At 33.6% G+C, this 22,377-nt stretch overlaps 1 protein-coding gene across 1 annotated transcript in view; it reads left to right on the top strand.

Annotated features, from left to right (window-relative positions):
- The window catches only part of LOC142348688 (uncharacterized), a 31,319-nt gene extending 9,413 nt beyond the window's left edge, over positions 1-21,906 (top strand). Inside the window, exons 2-4 of the mRNA XM_075400135.1 lie at positions 3,266-3,455; positions 14,133-14,291; positions 21,340-21,906. Coding sequence (XP_075256250.1) covers positions 3,266-3,455; positions 14,133-14,291; positions 21,340-21,692 — 702 coding nt within the window. The 3' untranslated portion in view covers positions 21,693-21,906. The remainder of the gene's footprint in view (positions 1-3,265; positions 3,456-14,132; positions 14,292-21,339) is intronic.
- The last annotated feature ends 471 nt before the right edge of the window (positions 21,907-22,377 follow it).

The raw sequence follows: 22,377 nt of genomic DNA on the forward strand, positions 1-22,377 counted from the left end.
CAGCTTCGCGACGTTTGTGTAATACAAAATTGTGCTCAACTTTGTAGTATTGATCATGTCCCAGGTTTAGGTCCAGACCCAAATTGAGCTATGATCAGACTATGCAGACTGAAATTACCTCTGATCAGACTTTCCAGGCCGAAGTTACCTCTGATCAGACCTTCCAGACCAAAATGATCTCTGATCAGACTTTCCAGACCAAAACGTCCTCTGATCAGACCGAACCCAGACCACTGCCCAGACTATAGTGCGCTTATGATCAGACTCAATTTCAGACCATTGCCCAGACATTAATCAGACTATGATCAGACTCAAGTGCGCTCAAAATAGTCTGATCAGAGAAAGATTTTAATTATGAACAAATCTCTTAATTTTGCTATAATATATTCATTTCGTAAAAACTGGTGTTTGCAGTATTTAAATCATCTAAGGAAAAGCCAATTCTGAAAATACTGCTAATGAAAACGAAACCTAACTGTTGAGAAAAAAATTTTATTTACCATACCCCTTGGTTCATATTTCTGTCTCAATGGATGAACTTAGACAGCTTTCCACAAGAAACGTCGTGGTCTCCAGTTAATCAAAATCTCCTCTTGAGGGGACCGGCATTTGCTATCAGCTGGACTCCTGGTTGCTGATCAGAGTCATTGGACATTAGATGAGTCTCTGATCGGAACGCTACTTTTTTGTTGTCTGTTGGCAGAGCCAACTTCCCTCAATAAAAAAAACGAAAAAAATGAAAAAAAAATAATGCACTCGAAATCAGACCTTCCAGACCGAATTGACCTCTGATCAGACCGAAATCAGACCATGGTCTAGACTATTGTGCGCTCGAACCGCTTTCCAGACCCTGTATTTTCGGTCTGGGAACACAGGGGTGTGCGCTCGATTGAGTCTGATCATAGCTCAATTTGGGCCTGGACCAAAACCTGGGTGCCAAATTTCCTTATTTGCTTTTAATGTAGTCAGCGACTCGCTTGATTTCCATCTGTAACAATTACACCGCCGTGGTGCACCCAAATTGTAAAGGGGAAATCTTCCGATCTCTGCATTTCTTGTTCATTTTGCCATGCTTTTACATCGAAATTATAACCATAATGAAAAAAGGGATATGCTGGCAAATTCGACAAAACTTAAAAGAAATTGCACAACTCATGAAAGCTCAAATTTCAACCGAGGAATTTTTACAACATTTGTATCCTATTTTTGGCGCACTTTGTATAGCATTCTGGCTCAATTTAGGTAATTTTCTAGCCCTGAGCGTTACGCTATTCCAAACGGTATGTATCTTTATTCCGCACTGAATTTATTTATAATACGCTATTGAGCCCAATTCAAGGCATTTTTGAGTATGTAAATATGGTATAACGCTTTATTAACTGATAGCAAATAAGTTCATAAAATAAACAGGAATTTTGCTGATGTGATTAATTTTCATATATAAAATGAAAATTTTTCTCTGGCATCTTCGTAACTCCTCTTGTTTGTCTATAATCACTATCACTCCATATAGACATCGGTAAGAATCCCATATGAAGGTATTACTGTTTTTGTCTTGCTAGTTTCAACTAGTAATTGTTTTCCAATTAAACTTACAAGTAAATTTTTTTTTCAAACAATATGTTTAAAGATTTTTGCTTGCATTGTCAGGTGTTTATTCACAGATAAATATAAGATTAAGTAGACTTCTTTTGGGTGAAAATCTTGTATGAAATGATTATGGTTTTCTGGTTTGTTTCCATTAATGAGTGACTTCCAATTGAACAAATCCATTGAATTATTCAATTAAGCGGTGCCAATATTTTTTGCATCTATTTACAGTTTTTTTATTGACAGGTGTCTATTGATAGGGGTCAGTTGACAGGTTTTTATATATTTCCTCATAAAGAATCCCTCCATTTGTTTTTTTTCTCAATTATTGACACGTTGACACCCTTCTGAATACTTATATAACGACTTATAAGGTTTTTATGCTTTCCAACTTCTGATCAGTAACCACTTCAGGTGCTCTTAATATTTGAGCTTATCGTTAAGAAGAAAAAGACTAGCTTTTTGTACGAGCCATCGTTAAAAGAGTTTGCAGTTTTCAAAAAAATTCAAATCAAATTATTTAATTTAATTGAGAATCAAATTGTTAGGATTAGCGCAACTCTCTCTCTCTCTCCCTCTCTCTCAACTCTATGAATTTTATGACTTTTGAAAGTATGATAATATTGATATAAAATAAGTTGTAAACAACGGGTTTTGATTTCTACATGAGTTTGTATTAGTGACAAGTCATATGCTCACTTCTCCATGGTATATTTAACTGTTCTCAACTTTTCACCACTTATATGTGATCGATTAATAAAAGCTTTAAACCATTTCACATGCTCGGTTAACAAAATTTTAAAATCACTTTTAGATGTCAAAATTGGGCATGAAATAAGACACAATTGTAGATTAAGGATGAATTCAGTGCGAAAAAGAATACCTATATAGCACGATGTGGTATTACAGAACTTGTAACCCAGTTGTCAACTTAAAAGTATCTTATTGCCGCAAAAAAACGGTGGAAGCACATTCGCAAAAAATAGATAATATGCTTGTTTCCTAAATTTGCCTATTTTATGTATCTAATTTCCATTCGATTTTTGCTAAGGTGGAAATTTTGGGGTATACTTTTGCGTCGTAAAGACTTTTACCGGAAACGGTAAAAAATCGCAGACAAAAATTTTCTAAACATTGTCACAGCCATGAAATCTACGTGAAGAACAATATTGGAATTAATCTAAAAAGACTGAAAATTCGAAAGAATGAGCAAAATGTTGATCCTGCTGATGTCAGTTAAAAAATCAAATTGGTCCTTTAGTCCATATTTGAAGGGCAATTGAAAATAAATTAAGAAGCCTTGACTTCTGAATTTTTTAAAAAAAAATTACCTCGAGTTCATTGCGTCTATGAAGATAATTAGATTCTATAAAACCAGATGTGTGCATTGATTTTCGAAAAGACTTTGGCTTCACTTTAAATATGGTACTCGACCTTTTAATTAAAGTCAATACTTACCCTCTCTGTTCGCATTTATAAGTTTTCAGTTTTATATCAAAAGCGAGGCATTGACGAATGGTTCCATTTTTAAGGGAGCGGGGGAGGGACAGGAATTTCGAGGTGAATTTCGAAATATAAAACAATTTTTATTCAAATAAAACTGTAAAAGTTCAATAAAAGACCGTATACACATCACATTATTCACAATGGGGAAGGGGAAACTGTTCACGAAACCAGTTGTACCCTGAGCATACTTAGCAGCATTCCTACCCACTTCGACAATGGGTACAAAGCATCCCTCAGTTGGGGCGAGGGAGAGGAAGATAATGTATTCCAGACGGAAGGATCCGTTGATTTTTCTGGTGGAATCTGGAGGCTGAATATACAATCAGAGTATTCGGATTATGACGCCAGCTATTTTACTCGTAAGTCTGAATTTGAAAGTTTCATCTTTTTCTCATTTTTGAGAGATTTGAATACCATGAATAATGTTATACTCACCTGAGAAATTGAGCAATATTCAAGAAAATAGACAAAGACTATATCTTCAGATGCAAAAAAGCGACCCCTAGTGATAAGCAAAAAAAGAAAATTAATTGTAAAATAAACAAGGCGGCTCGTTAATGTGCGTTCGCACATGATGTTCCGACCCGAGCTCATCTACATTTTCGACTAAATTGTCAACCAAATGAAGAGATAACGAAAATAGATGTTTGAGTTTAAAAAAATTGTTACACCTATCTACTAATTGAATTACCTAATACCATGCCTCATTACAACACCAAAATGATCTGACATTAAAGAGACTAAGAGACAAATAAATTGCACCTACAAAAACTTCACAGCAAAAACTGAATATCTAAATTTAAAAGCACCTAGTAACAAAGTCAAAATAGAGTCAGATAAAACTTTAACTACACAAATTTACTTTTTCCTATCTATACAGCAGATGGAAAGTTTTCTCAATGATATTAGCTAACAAGTCGACAAAAAGAACGAACAGTGAGGCGAAACTTAAAAATTAATCAACATTTTTTACAAGAAGTTTCAAATATCTTAAAAATCATTATTTTTTAAACAAGTAATCCTTGACAAATTACTAAAAATTCAATACAAAACCAAAAGGAACTGTCTTTGGTCACACTATGCCATAGAAACAAACTAAACAGAAACTCAAAATGTTTATCATGAACATTTCAAAATGTTTATCATAAACTTTAAGACTATTCGCTATACACTGATTGATTCGGATAACATCATTCATTCAAACCTCAATTACAAGCCTGTGAGACCTGTGAGCTTTTTACGACTACCTAGAGAACAAAAACAGTAAATTCAAGAAAAAATTGAGCGAGAAAAGTGTCGAAGGCATTAAAAAATGAAGAGCGATGGGATTTCCCTCTTTTATCCATATAATTTCAAAAAATCATTAAATATGATTAAATACATTAAAAACACGAAATTTTCGAGAAAACAGGTATTATCAACGCCATTAAATTCATTAGCATTCAAAAGAAAAGTGCCAGAAGAAAATGTCGAAGCAATTCAAATCATAAGCTGTTCTCTAAAAGCATTATCTATGATCAATTGATCTTCTTCCCTAAAACAATGGGGACTATCAGCAGTAGGATGCTGTGATAGGATTTCAAAATGATCCAAAAAAATGTACCCGAAAATAAAAAAATATGAAATCTCGTGGCATTGAAGTTTAAAAACTAATAGGTAGAAGATAAACCTCTAACCAGATTAATTTTGGCTGCAGTAGAACAGAAAGGGATTTGCTTAGTACTGACAAGGACCAACAGTTCACGAAAGTTCACGAAGTTTAGGATTGGTTAATGTTCAAAAGAATTTTCGAAAAAGTAATTTTAAACTCCTAACAGCCATTAAACTCAAAATGTCGAAGACAATTAAAACAGTAGCTTATCTTTGAAAACTCTCTCTGTGATCCACCGAACGTCTTCTGAAAAGAAATTAGCCAATAAAATTACCATGATATTTGGATAATTTGTATAATGTTTGGATAATGTGATAAGAGTTCAAAAGTAACCAATAATACAAATATATACAAATAAATTTAAAAAAAATTGAAATCTTGTGTTATTAAAGTCATATAACCAATAGTTAGAAGATAAAACAGCTAACCAGGTTAATTTTAGTTGTAGTAGAAAACAAGTGAGTCCTGTCAATACTGACAATGACTAAGAGTTCACGAAAAAAAGTTTAAGATTTGTTAGTGTTCAAAAAAAATTTTCGAAAATTTCATTTGTAATTTAACAGCCATTAAATTCAATAGCTTTTAACGGAAGTCAGTAAATACACTCTAAGATGCCCCGATGGGAATATATGTATGTTTGTCATGCATAGGTAATCATTAAGACATCACAATAAGTCTTATGACTATTAGAACAACAAAAAAAGACGAAAACCAAAAATTCAATAGAAAAAATCGCAAGAAGAACGTGTCGAAGCCATTTTAACCATTAATTTTTCATAAAATTTTTGTCTGTAACCCACTCAACATCTTCCGTAGGAAAATGTGAGCTGCCAATATTTGGATAATGTGATAAGATTTCAAAAGTAACCAATAATGCGAAAATAACCAAATTTTTTTTTAGTTTTTTGAAATCTTGTGTCATTGAAGTCATATAACCAATAGTTAGAGGATAGAAACGCTAAACTGATTAAATTTGGTTGCATTAGGAAGGAAGAGGGTGCTGTCACCCCTGGATTGACTTAGAGTTCACAATAATATGTTTATGATTCTCTATTGTTCAAAAAAATATCAAAAAATGTTTTTTTTTAGTCTTAGCAGCCATTAGTTGTCCCCTCAAAGCACTAGATATGTTCACATAATGCTCATTATGGAAAATATTGCACTGTTAGTCATTCAATCTATGACATAGGACTCCAAAATATTAGTAAAATTTCAAAAAGAAATACAGAATTTCATTTAAAATTTCGAAAACTCAGAATCGAAGCCAAAAAAAACATGAGCAATTCCTTGAAAACGATGTTTTGTTCATTGGGCTTCATTTGACAGTAAAGGAGGTTTTTCATTAATAAGAGCCCAATATAAAAAGTGACTTGTCTCTAGGTGACTTAAAAAAGCAAAAAAGAGAAAAGTTTTGTTAAAAAAAGAGCTCTCAAATAGAGTTCAATTTTTTTTTGATAGTGAACTTGCCTATGAGTTCAGGACTAGTCTTTTTTTATCGCCTTTAGTCTACTAGGAACCCAAATTGGACCTTTTTTGGAGTGAAATTTAATTTTGAATTACTATTTTTCTAAAAAAAATGTTTTAATTTGGAGAAAAATTACACTAAAAGTGAACAAATATCACGTGTTCACACAAAAATTCAATCTTCGATAACTCCTCGAAAAAAACGAAATTCAGAAAAATCTTTTTAATTTTGAATTCTACGCTGAACCAGTTTTTTTTTAGTCTAGCAAATTTTAAAAAAGTGGACCAAAAAAGCATATTTATATTTTGTGCCATTTTGAATGAAAAAAGTTTGAATTTTGAAAGTTTCATCAAAAATTTTTGCCAAAAAAACTTCAATCAAACAATTCAGCAACGCTCTTCTATCTCTAATGGTAACAACAACCATCTGCCTATAAAAATTTTAATTTTTTTGAATTAATATCAGCGAATTTGTGCAAAATTTTAGCAAAAATTACTGAAAATGTGAACAAAATCAGTCGAATGTTCACAAAAATTTAAACCTCGATACCTCCCTGTAAAACAAAAAAATTGAAAAAATCTTTTTAATTCCGTATTTTACGTTGGACGGGCTTTTTAATGATACCACTCAAAATTCTCTACGATGAATATATCGGTCGGCCAAAATTGACTGAACAAAAAAAAACCCAGTTGATTATATAGTTCCTCCCCCCACAAGTGGGGTCGGAACGAAAATATCTAGTCGACTAATAAATTGATTTTGAATTGTTGTTCGGTTTATATATATATATATATATATATATATATATATATGTATATATATATAAAAGAATTTCGCCAATTTAGGAAACTTAAAGCCTTCAAATAAATCAACTAACTCTTTGAGAACTTATGTCGTTGACCGAGAACCGCATAGCGCGTCCGGAGATCCCGGGTCAAAGATTTCGCTCAAATTCTTACGGTACAAGAGCTGAATCGGTGCTGGAAATTTTAGTGCAAAAAAATTCAGCGCGAAATTCCCTTGAAAGTAAGCATTCATTGAGCTCACCAAACGCTAATTCAGTACAGTCTACAATTTTATGCAAGAATGTTGCGGTAATATTTCGTCAGCAAAGTTCAAGAAAAGTTTTAAGCATTAACTGAACAAATCTTGTATCTTTTTCAGCGCTAATTTAGCTGCTGCCCATAATAATAGGCACTTTTGCTATTTTCAGCACTTTTCACCAAAATTCAGGTCTGTTCAGCTCTATTCAGCCCTCACCGCAGAAAATACTGAAAAAATTTTCATTAGCACGTCCACCCAGGACGTGGAGCGAAAATTTTGATGTGAGTTCTCGGTAAAAATATTGGAAAACATATAACAATTTACAAATTATTGAGGGTGCTTAAATTTCTTTTATGGTTTTGTGCACTTTTTTGTGTTGATTAACAAAATTCATAATGGCTAATGAATTTTGTTTCAAAAATGATTAACGAATTTTGCACTATATACTAATTTCTTTACACTTGTTCAGATTGATTGCGAGTCAAATTTTTACAAATAAATTTAAAACTAATAGGATTTTTTTAAGTACCTTTGCTGAAAAATTCTTAATGAAAACATTTTGCCAACTGCAAAGTTGCACCATATTTGTTGTTGGAGAAAACATCAAACTAAAAAAAGTTCAAGCATTATACTGGAACATAACTACATCTATTAGGGCAATTAGATTCCGAACAAACTACTAAAAGTGAAAAGTATGTTAAAAATTGAAAATCCTTTCTCTATAAAGAAATCTCACTGACAGGCAGAACAAAAACCTGTCTACTAAAAGCCTGCGACATGGATGCATCTAAGCAGATGATTTAAAATTGTGGAATAAGTCCAAAGATCTTTCGAATAATAAAATTGTGCAAATATGTTTTACACTAGGGTTTTTTAATAGAAATTTCTGGCGTTTTGACTTCTGCGTCGTACTATTGACAATTTCAGAATTGTACATAGTTATAACAAGGTCAATTTCTGCGTTTGCTTATGTCACATGACGATGCCTATTTGAACATGATTTAAATCAGTTAAAGCAGCAATTGAAAACATGACTTTATTGAGCAATGAATGTTGCAATCGCATAATGGTTTAAAGAAAAAAAAGATTTTGGCTGAGGATGGTTACTTAAATGTCGAGTTTTTTTTTACTTCGGCAATCACAATTAATTATTGTGCTGAGATTTAATAGTTCTTAGAGATATCAGTTATGAGGACAATTGGCTTCAATAATCAGAACGAAGTGTCAATTTAGATCAAATCGAATTGAAATTATTGACGCAAAAAAATTGAGCATGAAGTTTTGCGCTCAATTTTTTTTGCGTCAATAATTTCATTTCGATTTGATCTAAATTGACACTTTGTTTTTGTTGTTGTGGACAATTGTCCTCATAACTTATATCTCTAAGAACTATTAAATCTCAGCACAATAATTAATTCTGATTGATGAAGTAAAAAAAACTGGACATCTAAGTAAACATCCCCAGCCAAAATCTTTTCTTCTTTAAACCATTATATGATTGTAACATTCATTGCTATAAAGTCATGATTTCAATTGCTGCTTTAACTGATTCAAATCAAGTTCAAATAGGCGTCGTCATGTGACATAAGCAAACGCAGAAATTGACCTTAAAATAACTATGTATAATTCTGAAATTGTCAATAGTACGACACGCAGAATTCACAATGCCAGAAACTCCTATTAAAAAACCGTAGTGTGAAACATATTTGCACAATTTTATTAGTCGTAAGATCTGCGGAATTATTCCACAATTTTTAAATCATCTGCTTAGATGCATCCATGTCGCAGGCTTTTGGTTGATAGGTTTTTGTTCTGCCTTTCATTGAGATTTCTTTATAGAGGAAGGATTTTCAGTATTTAACACACTTTTTACTTTCAGTCGTTTGTTCGGAATCTAATTGCCCTAATAGATGTAGTTATGTTCCAGTATAATGCTTGAACTTTTTTTAGTTTAATGTTTTCTCCAATAACAAATATGGCGCAACTTTGCAGATGGCAAAATTTTTTCATTAAAAATTTTTCAGCAAAGGTACTTAAAAAAAATCGTATTAGTTTTAAATTTATTTGTAAAAATTTGACTCGCAATCAATCTGAACAAGTGTAAAGAATTTAGTATATAGTGCAAAATTTGTTAATCATTTTTGAAACAAAATTCATTAGCCATTATGAATTTTGTTAATCAACACAAAAAAGTGCACAAAACCATAAAAAAAATTTAAGCAACCTCATCTCAATAACTTGTAAATTGTTATATGTTTCCCAATTTTTTTTTACCGAGAACTCACATCAAAATTTTTGCTCCACGTCCGGGGTGGACGTGTTAATGAAACTTTTGTCAGTACTTTCTGCGGTGAGGGCTGAATAGAGCTGAGCAGACCTGAATTTTGGTTAAAAGTGCTGAAAATAGCAAAAGTGCCTATTATTATGGGCAAGCAGCTAAATTAGAGCTGAAAAAGATACAAGATTTGTTCAGTTAATGCTTAAAACTTTTCTTGAACTTTGCTGACAAAATATTACCGCAACGTCAGTCATTTTTAAGTCAAAAAGCGTTTGGTGTTTGCCATCATTGTCAGAAATCTATCTTTGCCTCCATCATTGTCAATTTTTTTAAACGTGGACTTAAAAATAACTTAGGATATCTTTCAAAAAATGAGAAAAATTGTTAGCTTGCAAAATTTATTCGTAGCACAATTATCGTTTATTTAAGCTTAAGGATTAATATATGCCAGGATGTGAATTTTGAAGTAAAGTTTTACTGTTGCATCGTGCTCGACAAAATGGCTCAATAGTTGAATTTTCCAAATGGAAAAGTTACTTTATAAAATTAATTAAAAATTTAGTCTGAACTCACTTTTCTTCTAGTTTAAATCTTTTGCGCTCATATATATTGCATTGCACTTTAAACGTCGGGACAACCAAAACTAATTTTCTGCAAATTAAAATTTTTTAAAACGTAAAACAGTATGTTAAAGGCAAGAATTTTTTTTGTTCAAATTTCAACGGAAAATTTCTAGTTTTGATTTAAAAAAAATCAACTTACACCATAAAAATTATCAGGTCAGAAACGAACTCAAAAATTTACGCCAACGTGTACGTTCATTTTCAAATATAGGTGTAGCTGTACATATATAGAATGTGCGTTTGTCTATGTGACACCGCAATAATTTAGCGCTAATTCGAGAGTAGTAGGCTTACCGCGCTAGATTGACAATTCTGTTCTCAAAATTTGTTTTATTTGGATTCAGAATCTCCATTGGCACTTTTTATTACAGCCTAGCATTGTAGTGCTTCGCCTAAAATTTTTTCAACTGTTTTCAGCACTTCACACAATTTGTTCAGCGGTAAAACAGAACTTTCTAAAATTATTAATGCTATTTCAGCGCTTTCCCTGCAAAACGTTTGGAACGTGGCCTAACATTTTAGGGCATTCCCAAGATCATTCTGAAGCACAAAAAAGCGAAATTATTCTTCCTCTTTACTATGAAAACGATGGAGTCAGAGAGATTTTTTACGATATTTTCCAGCACAAATGCTAACACATTTCTCCATATAATTATTTTTTTTTGCGATTTTTGATCTTCTTGTATAGCACTTGAGCCATCTATTTGCAAAAAACAGCATTGGGTTAAGTCAAAAACGCAAAAACTCGGTTCAACCAACTTTGGAGCACTGATGTTGGATATTGGCATGCTGAAAGCTGAAAACAGTTAATAGAAATGAAAACCTCAAGTTTTCCTGACTTTGGAAGCACATGCGTAACTTCTCAGGAACAAAAACATTACCCGAAAATTAAATCTGACGAGCTGTACCAAAGTGTGCTATAATCAGCAGAAAGAGCATGACAATTTTGTGTTATTAGATTGAGTATTAGACTATAGTGTGTCTGTAAACCAAATTAGTAGTGACACAAGTGTCGGTCCAAATATCTCTATCCAATCAGAAACTAGAGAACAGGTGATGAAAAGTGCTTGCATGCTGAACTAGCAACAAATTTGGTTTCTTACAACCTACTTTATCCAATTATACTCCGATGCTGAAACTCGTTTGCTGAAATCCCGAATTTCTGAGATGAATTATATTCCCTAGAATTTGTGATAGTTCTCAATTTGTTAGCTTCTTAATCACAAAATGTGTAACCTTAACACAAAGTTTGGATCTCAGATAGCACCAATCTCATTATTTAATATCTTTGAAGTTACTCTATGTGAGCTTCAAAGTAACTTCGCCCAATTCAACTCTTGCTCTTTTATTTTCACTCACCTCGCTCATTTTAATAACTCACCTCCTTCGTACTCTGTTCAAAATTGAAGCTATTTTTAGACGTATAAAAAAACTGACATTTGCATGTAGCTATATATAAATACCATGTTTACTGAGACTAGAAGTAGGGAAACTCTATTCTTATACATGTAGTCCCGCGAGATGGTTAGGGTTAGTGCCCGTCGATTAAGTACACATAGTGAGGACCAGCATTTTACAGCGCTTGCTATTTTTGGGCAAAAAAATTGGAGATTGTTCATTAATTGCTCAAAGTCTTTACATGTAATACAGCACAATCATCAGTTTATTTATCAGCAATATCCCAGAAAGTTTTTGATTCATTGTTATGTCTCCCTCTAGTAGGTGTTTCAACTCCAGTGGCACAAATCGATCGTGACTATACATGACCATATATTTCACATATTTTCATTTTGCATATACCGTGGACAGTAGTGACAAAAAAACAACAGTTGTACTTAGTTGTTCTTTTGAGCCGTGATATGGGTAGTTTCTAAACTGCTTGTTGTCTTCCTTAATCAGCAATTAGTGTTGTAAGGGAATTATTTGTAGTTATTCACCAATTAGGTCTTATTTCATTTCAGTTTAATTGACACGTTGTTACTTTTTTTAAAATTGGATACTGTAATATTGGACAGCTTTGATGGCGAAGACATCAGTGACAAGATTTTGCCTCGTTGTCCACTCTTGATAAAGAACATCTTTTTGAAAAAGCACAGCAGATTTTTGCTAACGATGAAGTGGAAATAGTTGACGGTTGTTGTGTGCGTGGTAGTGTAATAGGTTCTGAGGCTCTGATAATGCTGAAAAAAAATTGTAGAAAGATCACAAAACAGCAGAAATTGCTGTTAAAAAAGATTGCCGATCATGCCAATTTTTCACCTCAAAATGTTTATATATCGTTCATTTTGTCGGTTCAGCATAAATTGACCTTCTTAGCACGTACAACACCCAATTTTGAAGATTTAAAATAATGTGAGATATCCATCAACAATCATTTAATACGTAATCTATTAAAGAATCCCCAGTTGCACATAAAGGAGGGCGGCCTAAACATCCTTAAACCCGAAGACCATTTAAAGGAATACGAACGATCAGTTCAACTGTCAAGTACTTTATCCCTATCTTTGCGGGAGGCGGAACTAGAGCAACAACAGATCATACAAGAAAAAAAAAGGAGAAAGAGCTAGCTATTAACTCTAAAAGACCGAACTTAAAAGCGAATTAAGTCAGAACGAGATTAGTTCACTTGACTTAGCTAGTGAAAAAGGAGCATCAAACTGATTAAACGCTATGCCGTTGAAAAGATATTACTTTGTCCTAACAAAAAGAGAATTTCGTGATGGCATTGCCCTTCGCTATGGCTGGGACCCAATGCAGATGCCATCACTATGCGCATGCAATGAAAACTTCACTGTTGCACATGCCCTCCACTGTCCGAAATGAGGATACACGCACATGAGACATAATGAATTCCGCGATTTCATTGCGAACTTGTTAAGTGATGTCTGTCATGACGTCGAGATCAAACCTCATCTTCAGCCGTTGCAAGGAGAAACCTTTGCTCTTAAAGCAACAACAACTGATGATGATGCGAGATATCAAGGCCAACGAGAAACCTTTGCTCTTAAAGCAACAACAACTGATGATGATGCGAAATATCAAGGCCAACGGACTTTGGGAATCGAGGTTCAAGTTGCCCTGAAAGCAGTAGCGAAGCCTACAATTATCATGAATCTATTAAAAAGAACAAGTATGAACAAAGAATAACTGAGGTTGAGAAAGCAACATGCTGTCGCTTATCTTCGCATGCACTGTTGGAGCTGGCCCATCAGCTTAAAAAGCGCTGGCACAACTGGCGTCAAAGCTCTCTGCGCGAAAAGAAGACAGCTTCGCTGATATCTCTTGAGGATTTCGATCCTCTGCATTCGCGGGTCAAGGAAGCTTAGGCGGCGCGAAGTTGTTGATGCTTCGAAGGGAGCTGTGGTTGAAGAAGGGAGGCTGTTAGTTTGACCCTTCCACTTTCGTCATTAGTTGTTTGTTTTCTAATGCTGTCTATCTTTTGTTTTTTTCTTTATTGTCTTCCTTAATCCGCAATTAGTGTTCACCAGTTAGGCTTTATTTCATTTCAGTTTAGTTGTAACGTTGTTAATTTTTTGAAATTCGATACTGTAATATTGGACAGCTTTGATGGCGAGGACACCAGTGACAAGATCTTGTCTTGTTGTCCACTCTTGATAAAGAGCTAGCATCGTCCACAAATGTGATGGACGACTATTCCCAATTTTGAAAAAAAAGCTGAACTAGTTTTGCCTGTTACTGTTTTTCACCCATTCATACAGTTATACATGATGCTTACAACTCTAATCTGAAAACATGTTCATGAATAATCTTGACATTTTTTGAGTCTATATTTGCTCGATAAAATTTACTATTTGCACTGTAATGAAATAGTATGCCTTTACTAAGCTTGGGGGGGGGGGGTGGTTCTATTCACAGCTTTTCCCGCACAAACTTCTCCGGTGTCCTCTTCAACCAGGAACGATTGAAGAATAAATGAGGCTAGGAAACAAAAGTATTCAAAGTATTCTGTTTTAGCGGTGCATGGACATGGGAAAGCGCTAGTCCCGGCACGAGTCTTCCTTCTTCTGGACAATTTGATAGGACTGCAGTGTCTATGTTTGATATTTGTGACAATTGCTAAGAAAGAGTCAAGACTGCTGCCAATCTTCATTCTAATCGGAGCATCGTCCATATGTTTGTATCCACAGGTTTCTTTTTTTTTGGAAAAGTAGAGTTAGGAGTATAAAATTAGTAGTTTTGTGAATTTGTTTATTTAAAAAGTCAAGATAAAAGTATAAGTTTGGTAGTTTTGTAAATTTTTCTCAGGTCGACTTGACCATGTCGAAGTAGCTGTTGAACAAAAGAAATTACCAAGGTCTAGACCTCGACTCATGAATATAGTTTAAAATTGCAGTGGGGGGAGGCAATATTGACTATAATTACACGGTCCAATATCTAGTTAAAGTCCAGCTAAGGTCTTTTCATGGGTCAACTATTAGTATTTTCATAACTAACTAAAATCGATCAAGCTCTTTTCATGGGTCCAACATTTGTCAGTTTATAACAAAAAAAGATACAAAATCAAGTTGTCTTGAACCCACTGATGGGTGATGCACTCAGGAGGGTTTTAAAATTGATGCACTTTGTTGCACTTTGCATTAGGTAACTTATTTGGAGCTCTTAACTTTTAGAGAGAACATATCTTCTGCTCGAGTAAAAGAAAAAGCAGTCTGGATTTAACTTTGGGGCGACAAACCATTTTGCCACAAATGATAGGATCTTGTATCAAAGTTATAAATGAAGCAAGGAGGCTCGGTGATGTGCGTTCGCACATGATGTTCCGACCCCGCCCCTCCACGTTTTGATTTATTAGTCTACCAAATGAGGAAGAGAAAGAAAAGGTTCAATAACTCTCATATCTTTCAGCAAACAATTAAAGCTGTATTAAAGAGCCGATGAGACTTGCGATCAATGGGAGTACTTGTCGAGATACTCCAAAAAACAAATACTAAAAACCATTAATTACGACCAAAACTCGATCAATATATTTATAAAACAGAAAATAATAAAATGAAGAAGGAATCCGACAAAACCCGATCTAAACAAAACAACCTTTACTTCATTAGATCTCGATTGGATAAGATATCAGACCTCTCAATAATGCCACTCGGTGACAGGCCGACAATAAAGAGCCAAAAAGACAAAGTTCAAAAATAAAATTCTCTTTCTTTGAAAACAACCAATTTCAAATTGATTGAAACGAAACCACTTCGTTTGACCTCGCCTCATTAGGAAGGCTAAATTATACGTTAAGCAATTGAGACTTGTTGTTATTCGTAATATAGTGTGATAATGTGGAAAGGAAACAGAAAATTTCAGAATGAGCGAATATCCAAAAATCACACATTTTTTTAAAAATAAAAATGCGTAGTACACCAAACCCAAGAAGTAATTGGTTTAAAATAAAACTATAATGAAGATTAGATCTTGATTTACTGGAAAGAGAATGCAACCTATCGTTACAGAGATCAAATTACAAAATTGAAAGAAATAATTTAAAAAATACAAAGCTCAAAAAACAACTGATTTTGTTTGAGAGACATATTTTCAAAAACTCCAACACACCACAAGCTTTGAACTTTAAACAAAAACAGATAAATTTGCAGCTGCTCAGAAATCCAGTTTTGCTTGTTATTATTGTCCAAATCATAGGACGACAAAAAACAGCAGATACGGATAAACTAGAAATCTCACAAGCAATTTATTGAAGCCACAGTTTTGAAGCCATTATACCTATAATACATTAAAAAGCCATTAAAAATTTTAAACCGTTAAAAACAATTAAATGGTCTGCTTTTGTCCCTTCTGAGTTTAACTGGGTTATCGAGTAAAAGCGTCTTCGTGAAAGAGACAACAAAATGAACCACAAATACAGACCATTATCGAAAACTCAAAAAATTCTAAGAAAACACATTTCTAAGCTCTATAGACATCTGCCAAAACTTAAAAAACAGCAGAAATTTTGTTTAGAGCAATAGAAAATTGACGAGTTCTGTCAATAATAAGACTTAGTTACTTGTTAATGACAATGACAACAAAAAAAAGGGAATAACAAAAATGTTTTCTTTAAAGAAAATCATTGAAAGTCTTTAAAACCGTTAACTATAAATTGAATTAAATCAGGAAACAGAGGCGTCCAAAGCCTTTGATTGTCACAGAAATACCGAACGACTACAAAAAGAACGACATTTAGAGGCAACAACAAAAAAACCTAACAAATTTTGAGAGAGCACGGATGCGCAGTCATTAAAACTGTAGGCCATTAACTGAAGTTTTTGAACAGGTTCTTTTGTGCATTTATTCAATGCCAGTTGGAACTAATATAAGTGTGATCAGTTGAAAAGACAACAAATGACAAGCCAAGATACAGCAAAATATGCAAAAATTGGGACATAAAATGTTATTTTCTTAAAAAAATCAAATGAAAATCATTAAAACTTTTAGCTCCAATCCAAAATCAAATAATAGATTTACCTAAGGGTCTATATAAGCAATTAGGGCTTTTGATTGACAGGAAATTGCCGTATGAAAACGAAAAAAAAGAATTTTCAAGCAAAGACACAAATCTAGGAAGTTTTGAGAGAACGGCTTTGCAGTCGTTAAAACTATCAACTATTCACGGAGGTCATTAAATTTGTTTTTTGCGCTTTTTATCAAATCCAATTGGAGCTATTATTAATGTGATCAGTTGAAAAGGGAAAAAATAACTGCCACAAATACCGGAAAACATGCAAAAATTCAGAAAACTTTTTATCAAACTTCGTAGTAAGAAAGCCATAAAACATTAAATGAAAACAAAATCAAGGTAAAGAGATTTTTATCTCCACTTGTATTAAGTTTTACCATGCATAAATTGAGAGTAAGCAACACGTGGTTAGAAATAAGGATAAAAATTGAGAAATTTCAAAACCGCACTAACAATCTCTTAAAACAAATATATTCAAAGTCATAAGAGGCATTAGATAATAACTGAAGGCATTGCATAGGCTCACTTGCAGCTCTTTAAGAACCCATTTGAAACTTTAATTAATAAAAAGTAGTAATGCGGCTGCAATAAATTTTACAATTGAAATCCAAAAAAGGAAATCATTTAATACTTTTTCAAGACCATAAAAAATAAGAGCTTTTCTCTGAAGACTAACTGTATATCCATATGGCATTTTTTTTGTTGTAAATAGGATTGATAGTCATTGAGTGGACCGCGATTTGAGAAAAAATTATGTCAGTAATCAACATTAAAAACAAAACTGCAAAAATTTTTTGAAAAAGACCGTGCCTTAATATAATCCAAATAATTATTGATGGTAAGAATCCATGATGAGTTGAGTCCTCTCCCTGATTTTCCTCAGCGTCCAACAAAAACAAGTATTTAGTCCTTAAGTTTGCAAAATAGATCACAAACAAATCATGCACTTTTTATAATTTTTAGGTTTATTTTTCAAAAAACCGGCAAAAATTTAATTCCAGAAAACTCATATAGGAAACGAATGTACAGCTATCTTTGTAGGGGTTTTCAAAAGACTGTTGCAGCAGATGTTAGGTCTATACTTCCTGCAAATTTAAATGAAGTGGGAACAAAAGCTTATTTGGAGCCTCTTTTGAGTTCAAAAATGTATCAAAGTTGAAAAATTTAGCAGAAATATTAACCAAGCAGAAACATTAAAAAGCTCTTGATATTAAAAGGACTTGCCGAGCCTTCTCTATCTTTACCGTAAAACCAGTAACATTGTTTTTAAAATCTCTAACAAGTGAAATTACTGAAAATTTGGTCAAAATTTAAGGAAAGTAAGAAAAACAACGGAGTTCACTAAACTTTCTCAAAAGTTTTAACCTCGATAACTCACCGTAATATACAAAAATCAAAAATATCTTTTAAAATCCATATTCTACGCTGGACGAGTTTTCTAATGATACGAGTCTCAACTCTCTGCGATCAATATATCGATCGGCCAAAATTGTCCGTACAAAAAAAAACAATTTGAGTGTATAGTTGTTCCTCCCCCCGCATATTGCTCGGCACAACGAGTCTAAAATTAAATACAATTGCAGGGAAGGCGAAAAACTGGGCCATTTGCTGGTGAAAGGCACAAAATGCCTTGAATTAGTCAAGGCAGATAATAGCTCCTATAAGCATAAAAAGTGTCAATGATGCTCTCTCTCTCTCTCTCTCTCTCTCTCTCTCTCTCTCTCTCTCTCTATATATATATATATATATATATATATATATATATATATGTCTATATATATATATATATATATATATATATATATATATATATATAGTTAGATAGATATGTATTCAGTCTCTCTCTCTCTCTCTCTCTCTCTCCCTTTCTCTTTCTTTCGCTTTATCTCTATCTGTATATTTCTCTTTATCTCAATCTCTCTCTCTCTCTCTCTCTCTCTCTCTCTCTCTCTCCCTCCCTCCCTCCCTCCCTCTTTCTCTTTCTCTGTATCTCTCTCTCTCTCTCTCTCTCTCTTTCTCTCTCTCTCCTCTCTCTCCCTTTCTCTTTCTACTGTTTTTGTCTTGCTAGTTTCAACTTGTGATTAGTTTTTAATTGAACTTTCAATTAATATTTTTTCAAACAATATGTTTGAATATTTATGCGTGTATTGACAAGTGTTTATTCACAGATAAAATCTAAGGTTAAATAGTCGTTTTTTGGTGAAAATTTTGTTTGAAATGATTTTTGTTTTTCTGGTTTATATCCATTAATGAGTCACTTCTTATGGAACATAGCCAATGAAATTATTCGATTAAGTGGTGTCAATTTTTTTTGCATCTATTTACAGTATTTTATTGACAAGTTTCTATTGACAGGTGTCCATTGACAGGTTTTTATAGATTTCTTAATGAAAAATCCCTTCATTCGTTTTTTATATTGACACGTTGACACGCTTCTGAATATTTTAACGACTTATAAGGTTTTTAAGCTTTGCATCTTCTGATCAGTAACCACTTCCAGTGCTCTGAAAAGTTGAGTTTATTGTTAAGCATAAATAGACTAGCTTATTGTACGAGCCACCGTTAAAAGAGTTCGCAGATTTTAAAAACACTCAACTCAAAAATATTTAATTGAATTGCTAATCAAACTGTTACGATTAGGGCAACTCTCTCTCTCTCTCTATCTCTCTCTCTCTCTCTCCCTTTCTCTTTCTTTCGCTTTATCTCTATCTGTATATTTCTCTTTATCTCAATCTCTCCCTCTCTCTCTCTCTCTCTCTCTCTCTCTCTCTCTCTCTCTCTCTCTCTCTCTCTCTCTTCTCTCTCTCTTAGACACACCATCTCCCTCCCTCCCTCCCTCTCTCTCTCTCTCTCTCTCTCTCTCTCTCCCTCCCTCCCTCCCTCTTTCTATTTCTCTGTATCTCTCTTTCTCTCTCCCTCTCTCTCTCTCTCTCTCTCGCTCTCTGTACAATTATATACATATATTCATAACAGTTTATATATATATATATATATATATATATATATATACAAACATACATACCAACGTATATATATATATATATATATATATATATATATATCTTCTTTCTTCAAAATCAATCAATAAACCGAAATTGAAGTTAGTCTTCTTGCTGCATTCCTTTTGAATCCTCAAAAAATGACGTGTTTGTTTAAATTATTTATCTGTAAAGTTCTCTTCTCTTGGATCGTAAAAGTCGGAACCCAATACATCCAATCTTCAAAAAACGTTTCTTTGACAAAATCCCGAAATTTAATTTCAACTTATTTTATTGATAGTTTGAGAAAACAGAACAAAATTTGTTGTGACTTATTTATGATAAACGTTTGTATGAAAATCTGATTTTAAAAGCAAGTGCGCTAACAAAAGAAAACGAACCATTCGGTTCAGTTTAGTTCACACAATTTCAGGACCAAGGTCACTCATTTCTTTCCTAAATTCGCTAAATTGCATTTTGGTATTTTGTGGAGTATTAGGGTTTCACGCAGTGGAAATTGGCCCAAAAAATTTTTGTATATCCAGAAAAAATTTTGTATATCCAGTTTCACAATTTAAGTTGTTTGATTTCCTTAGATAGAAACATATACTTTGATCATGTTTTTCGTAATTTGTTTTGTTTGCCTCTGAATTTAGTGGAAATAGCCGTTGGTGCCGCCGACTATTTAAACTTTAGGTAAATTATCTTGGTACAAATTACTCCAAGCTAAAAATGCCCTGTTTAAAATTGATGCTTTATTTAAGTTTGATAAACAGTCTAATACATGCAATAATTTAAACATTAACAGAAATAACTCTTTCGCCGTCAAAAAAACACTGACTGACTCAAATACGCAAAGTTTTGCCTAAACATTTTGGTTTCTCATTTTACGTCAAAATCAAACTCCTAACGTTAATTTTGCTTCTTTTGTTTTTGTTTGCAAGGCAGCCAAGCCAAGCAAGCCAAGCCGATGTTATGATTTGACCGCGGTTGTAGTCTACCAATAAATATTGACGGAAATTCTTAGGATTTTTCTAGAAGGGTAAGAAAAGACGCAGTTATTGGTGCCGTTTCAAACAGTTAAATCGTATTCCAATAAAAAACTATAATTACAAAAAAGGTTTCAATCTTAAATTTATAGCAGAAAAATAAGACAATCAAAAAAGGTAAAGCAAAATAAATGTTGAGCTTCACGAAAATTTTTAAGGAAAACTCTTGGGAGAAGGACAGCGCCATAAGACGATTTTCAAAATTTTTTAAAAGTAGGAAATTTTCTTAAAATTTACAATAATTTCCGATATGTTGCTTTATTTTTCTATGGAAAATTTAAAACACGACAAAAAAATTTCACATTTGTTTTTGAAAACAAGAAATCCGCACTTTATAGCTCAGACCGAATTGCAGCTTCATGAGTCATTACGTCGCTAATCCTACAAATCTTTGTTGTCCGCCTTTGTGAACATGAGTGACGACGTTTTGTCACCACCTCTCGCGTGGAAGAAATATGGTTAAATTGTGGACAACAGTATCAAAAAATCTCGGATTCCACTGACGACTATTCCCGATTTTGAGCAAGTTTGAACTAGTTTCCCTTACTGGTACTGTTGTCCACGAAAGCCCATAAAGCCTAATCTTAAAACATGTGGGAGCGGACAATGCTGACATTTGCAACTAAATTTGCCTGCTCAAATTGTAGGCTTGGCAACGTTTCGGTCATCCTCCAGATTTACTGTTTCAGTCATCCTCCGCTTCCTGGCCTGCATTCTAATGACAGCTGGGTACAAGGACTTCGAAGACCTACAACCACCTCATCTAATCAACGCAGCCCCTATAAACATTAAATTCAACTATGGCTTCTACTACACTTGGGCTATGTTGCTATTCCCTATAATGTTCCTGGTCACGGCTGTGATTGGCCAAGTGAACGCCAATCATAATGAAATAAAAGACGATCAGCAAAGTCTGATCCAGCAAAACCCCGGATCGGAGGAGTCTGGACAATTGGCACCCGACTGTCTCAGTGTCGGTGTTGACAATCGAATTGGAATGGATAGCTTCTCATCGCTAGTACTGCCCCCACCGTATGCTTGAGCGACTTTGTATTGTAGAGAAATGGAAAAAAACTACGTTATGATCGAACTGAACTGGATACAATTTGAATCAAAACGACCGAAATTTATTTCTTAACAGAGCTAATCTTAAAGCTTGTAAATATTTATAGAGTAACTTTAGTAAAGGACAACTTTAAATTCAAATTTCTCTTTGTTCGGACTCCATTAGTTGGGTGGCCGAACTACATAATCAACTGGATTTTTTTGTGCAGTCAGTTTTGGCCACACAATATATGTATCTTCGAGAGTTGTGAGGGGTATCATTAGAAAGCTCGTCCAGCGAAGCGAAGAATATTTTTTTTTATTTGAAGGCTTTCCGACCTATGTCTTTTTTGAAGTTTAAAATTAAAAAAGAATTGAAAGCCGGATGATCTTCGCTTATTTTCCCCATCACAAACTCTGCTCAAATTTTTTTTTGCTAAGAAAAGTTAAAGGCGCTCAAATTATTTAAGTTTCTTGAAATGTCAAAGGGTTTGACCCTCATAACTTTTTCCAGTTGACGGCTTGTGACTTTGAGTTTTTACATGAATATCTTTGAATTAATAGTTTCTTTGGCTCTTTGATGGTCATTTCCTGCTTCAGTCCCTTTAATGAAAGCTCACTTTGACATTGTAAAAAAGCGTGCGAGTGGCAAAATTAGTTTATAACTAACTATTTATGATATT

This window comes from Convolutriloba macropyga, chromosome 10 (genome assembly GCF_964194025.1).
Source record: "Convolutriloba macropyga chromosome 10, txConMacr16.3, whole genome shotgun sequence".
NCBI lineage: Eukaryota > Metazoa > Xenacoelomorpha > Acoela > Convolutidae > Convolutriloba > Convolutriloba macropyga.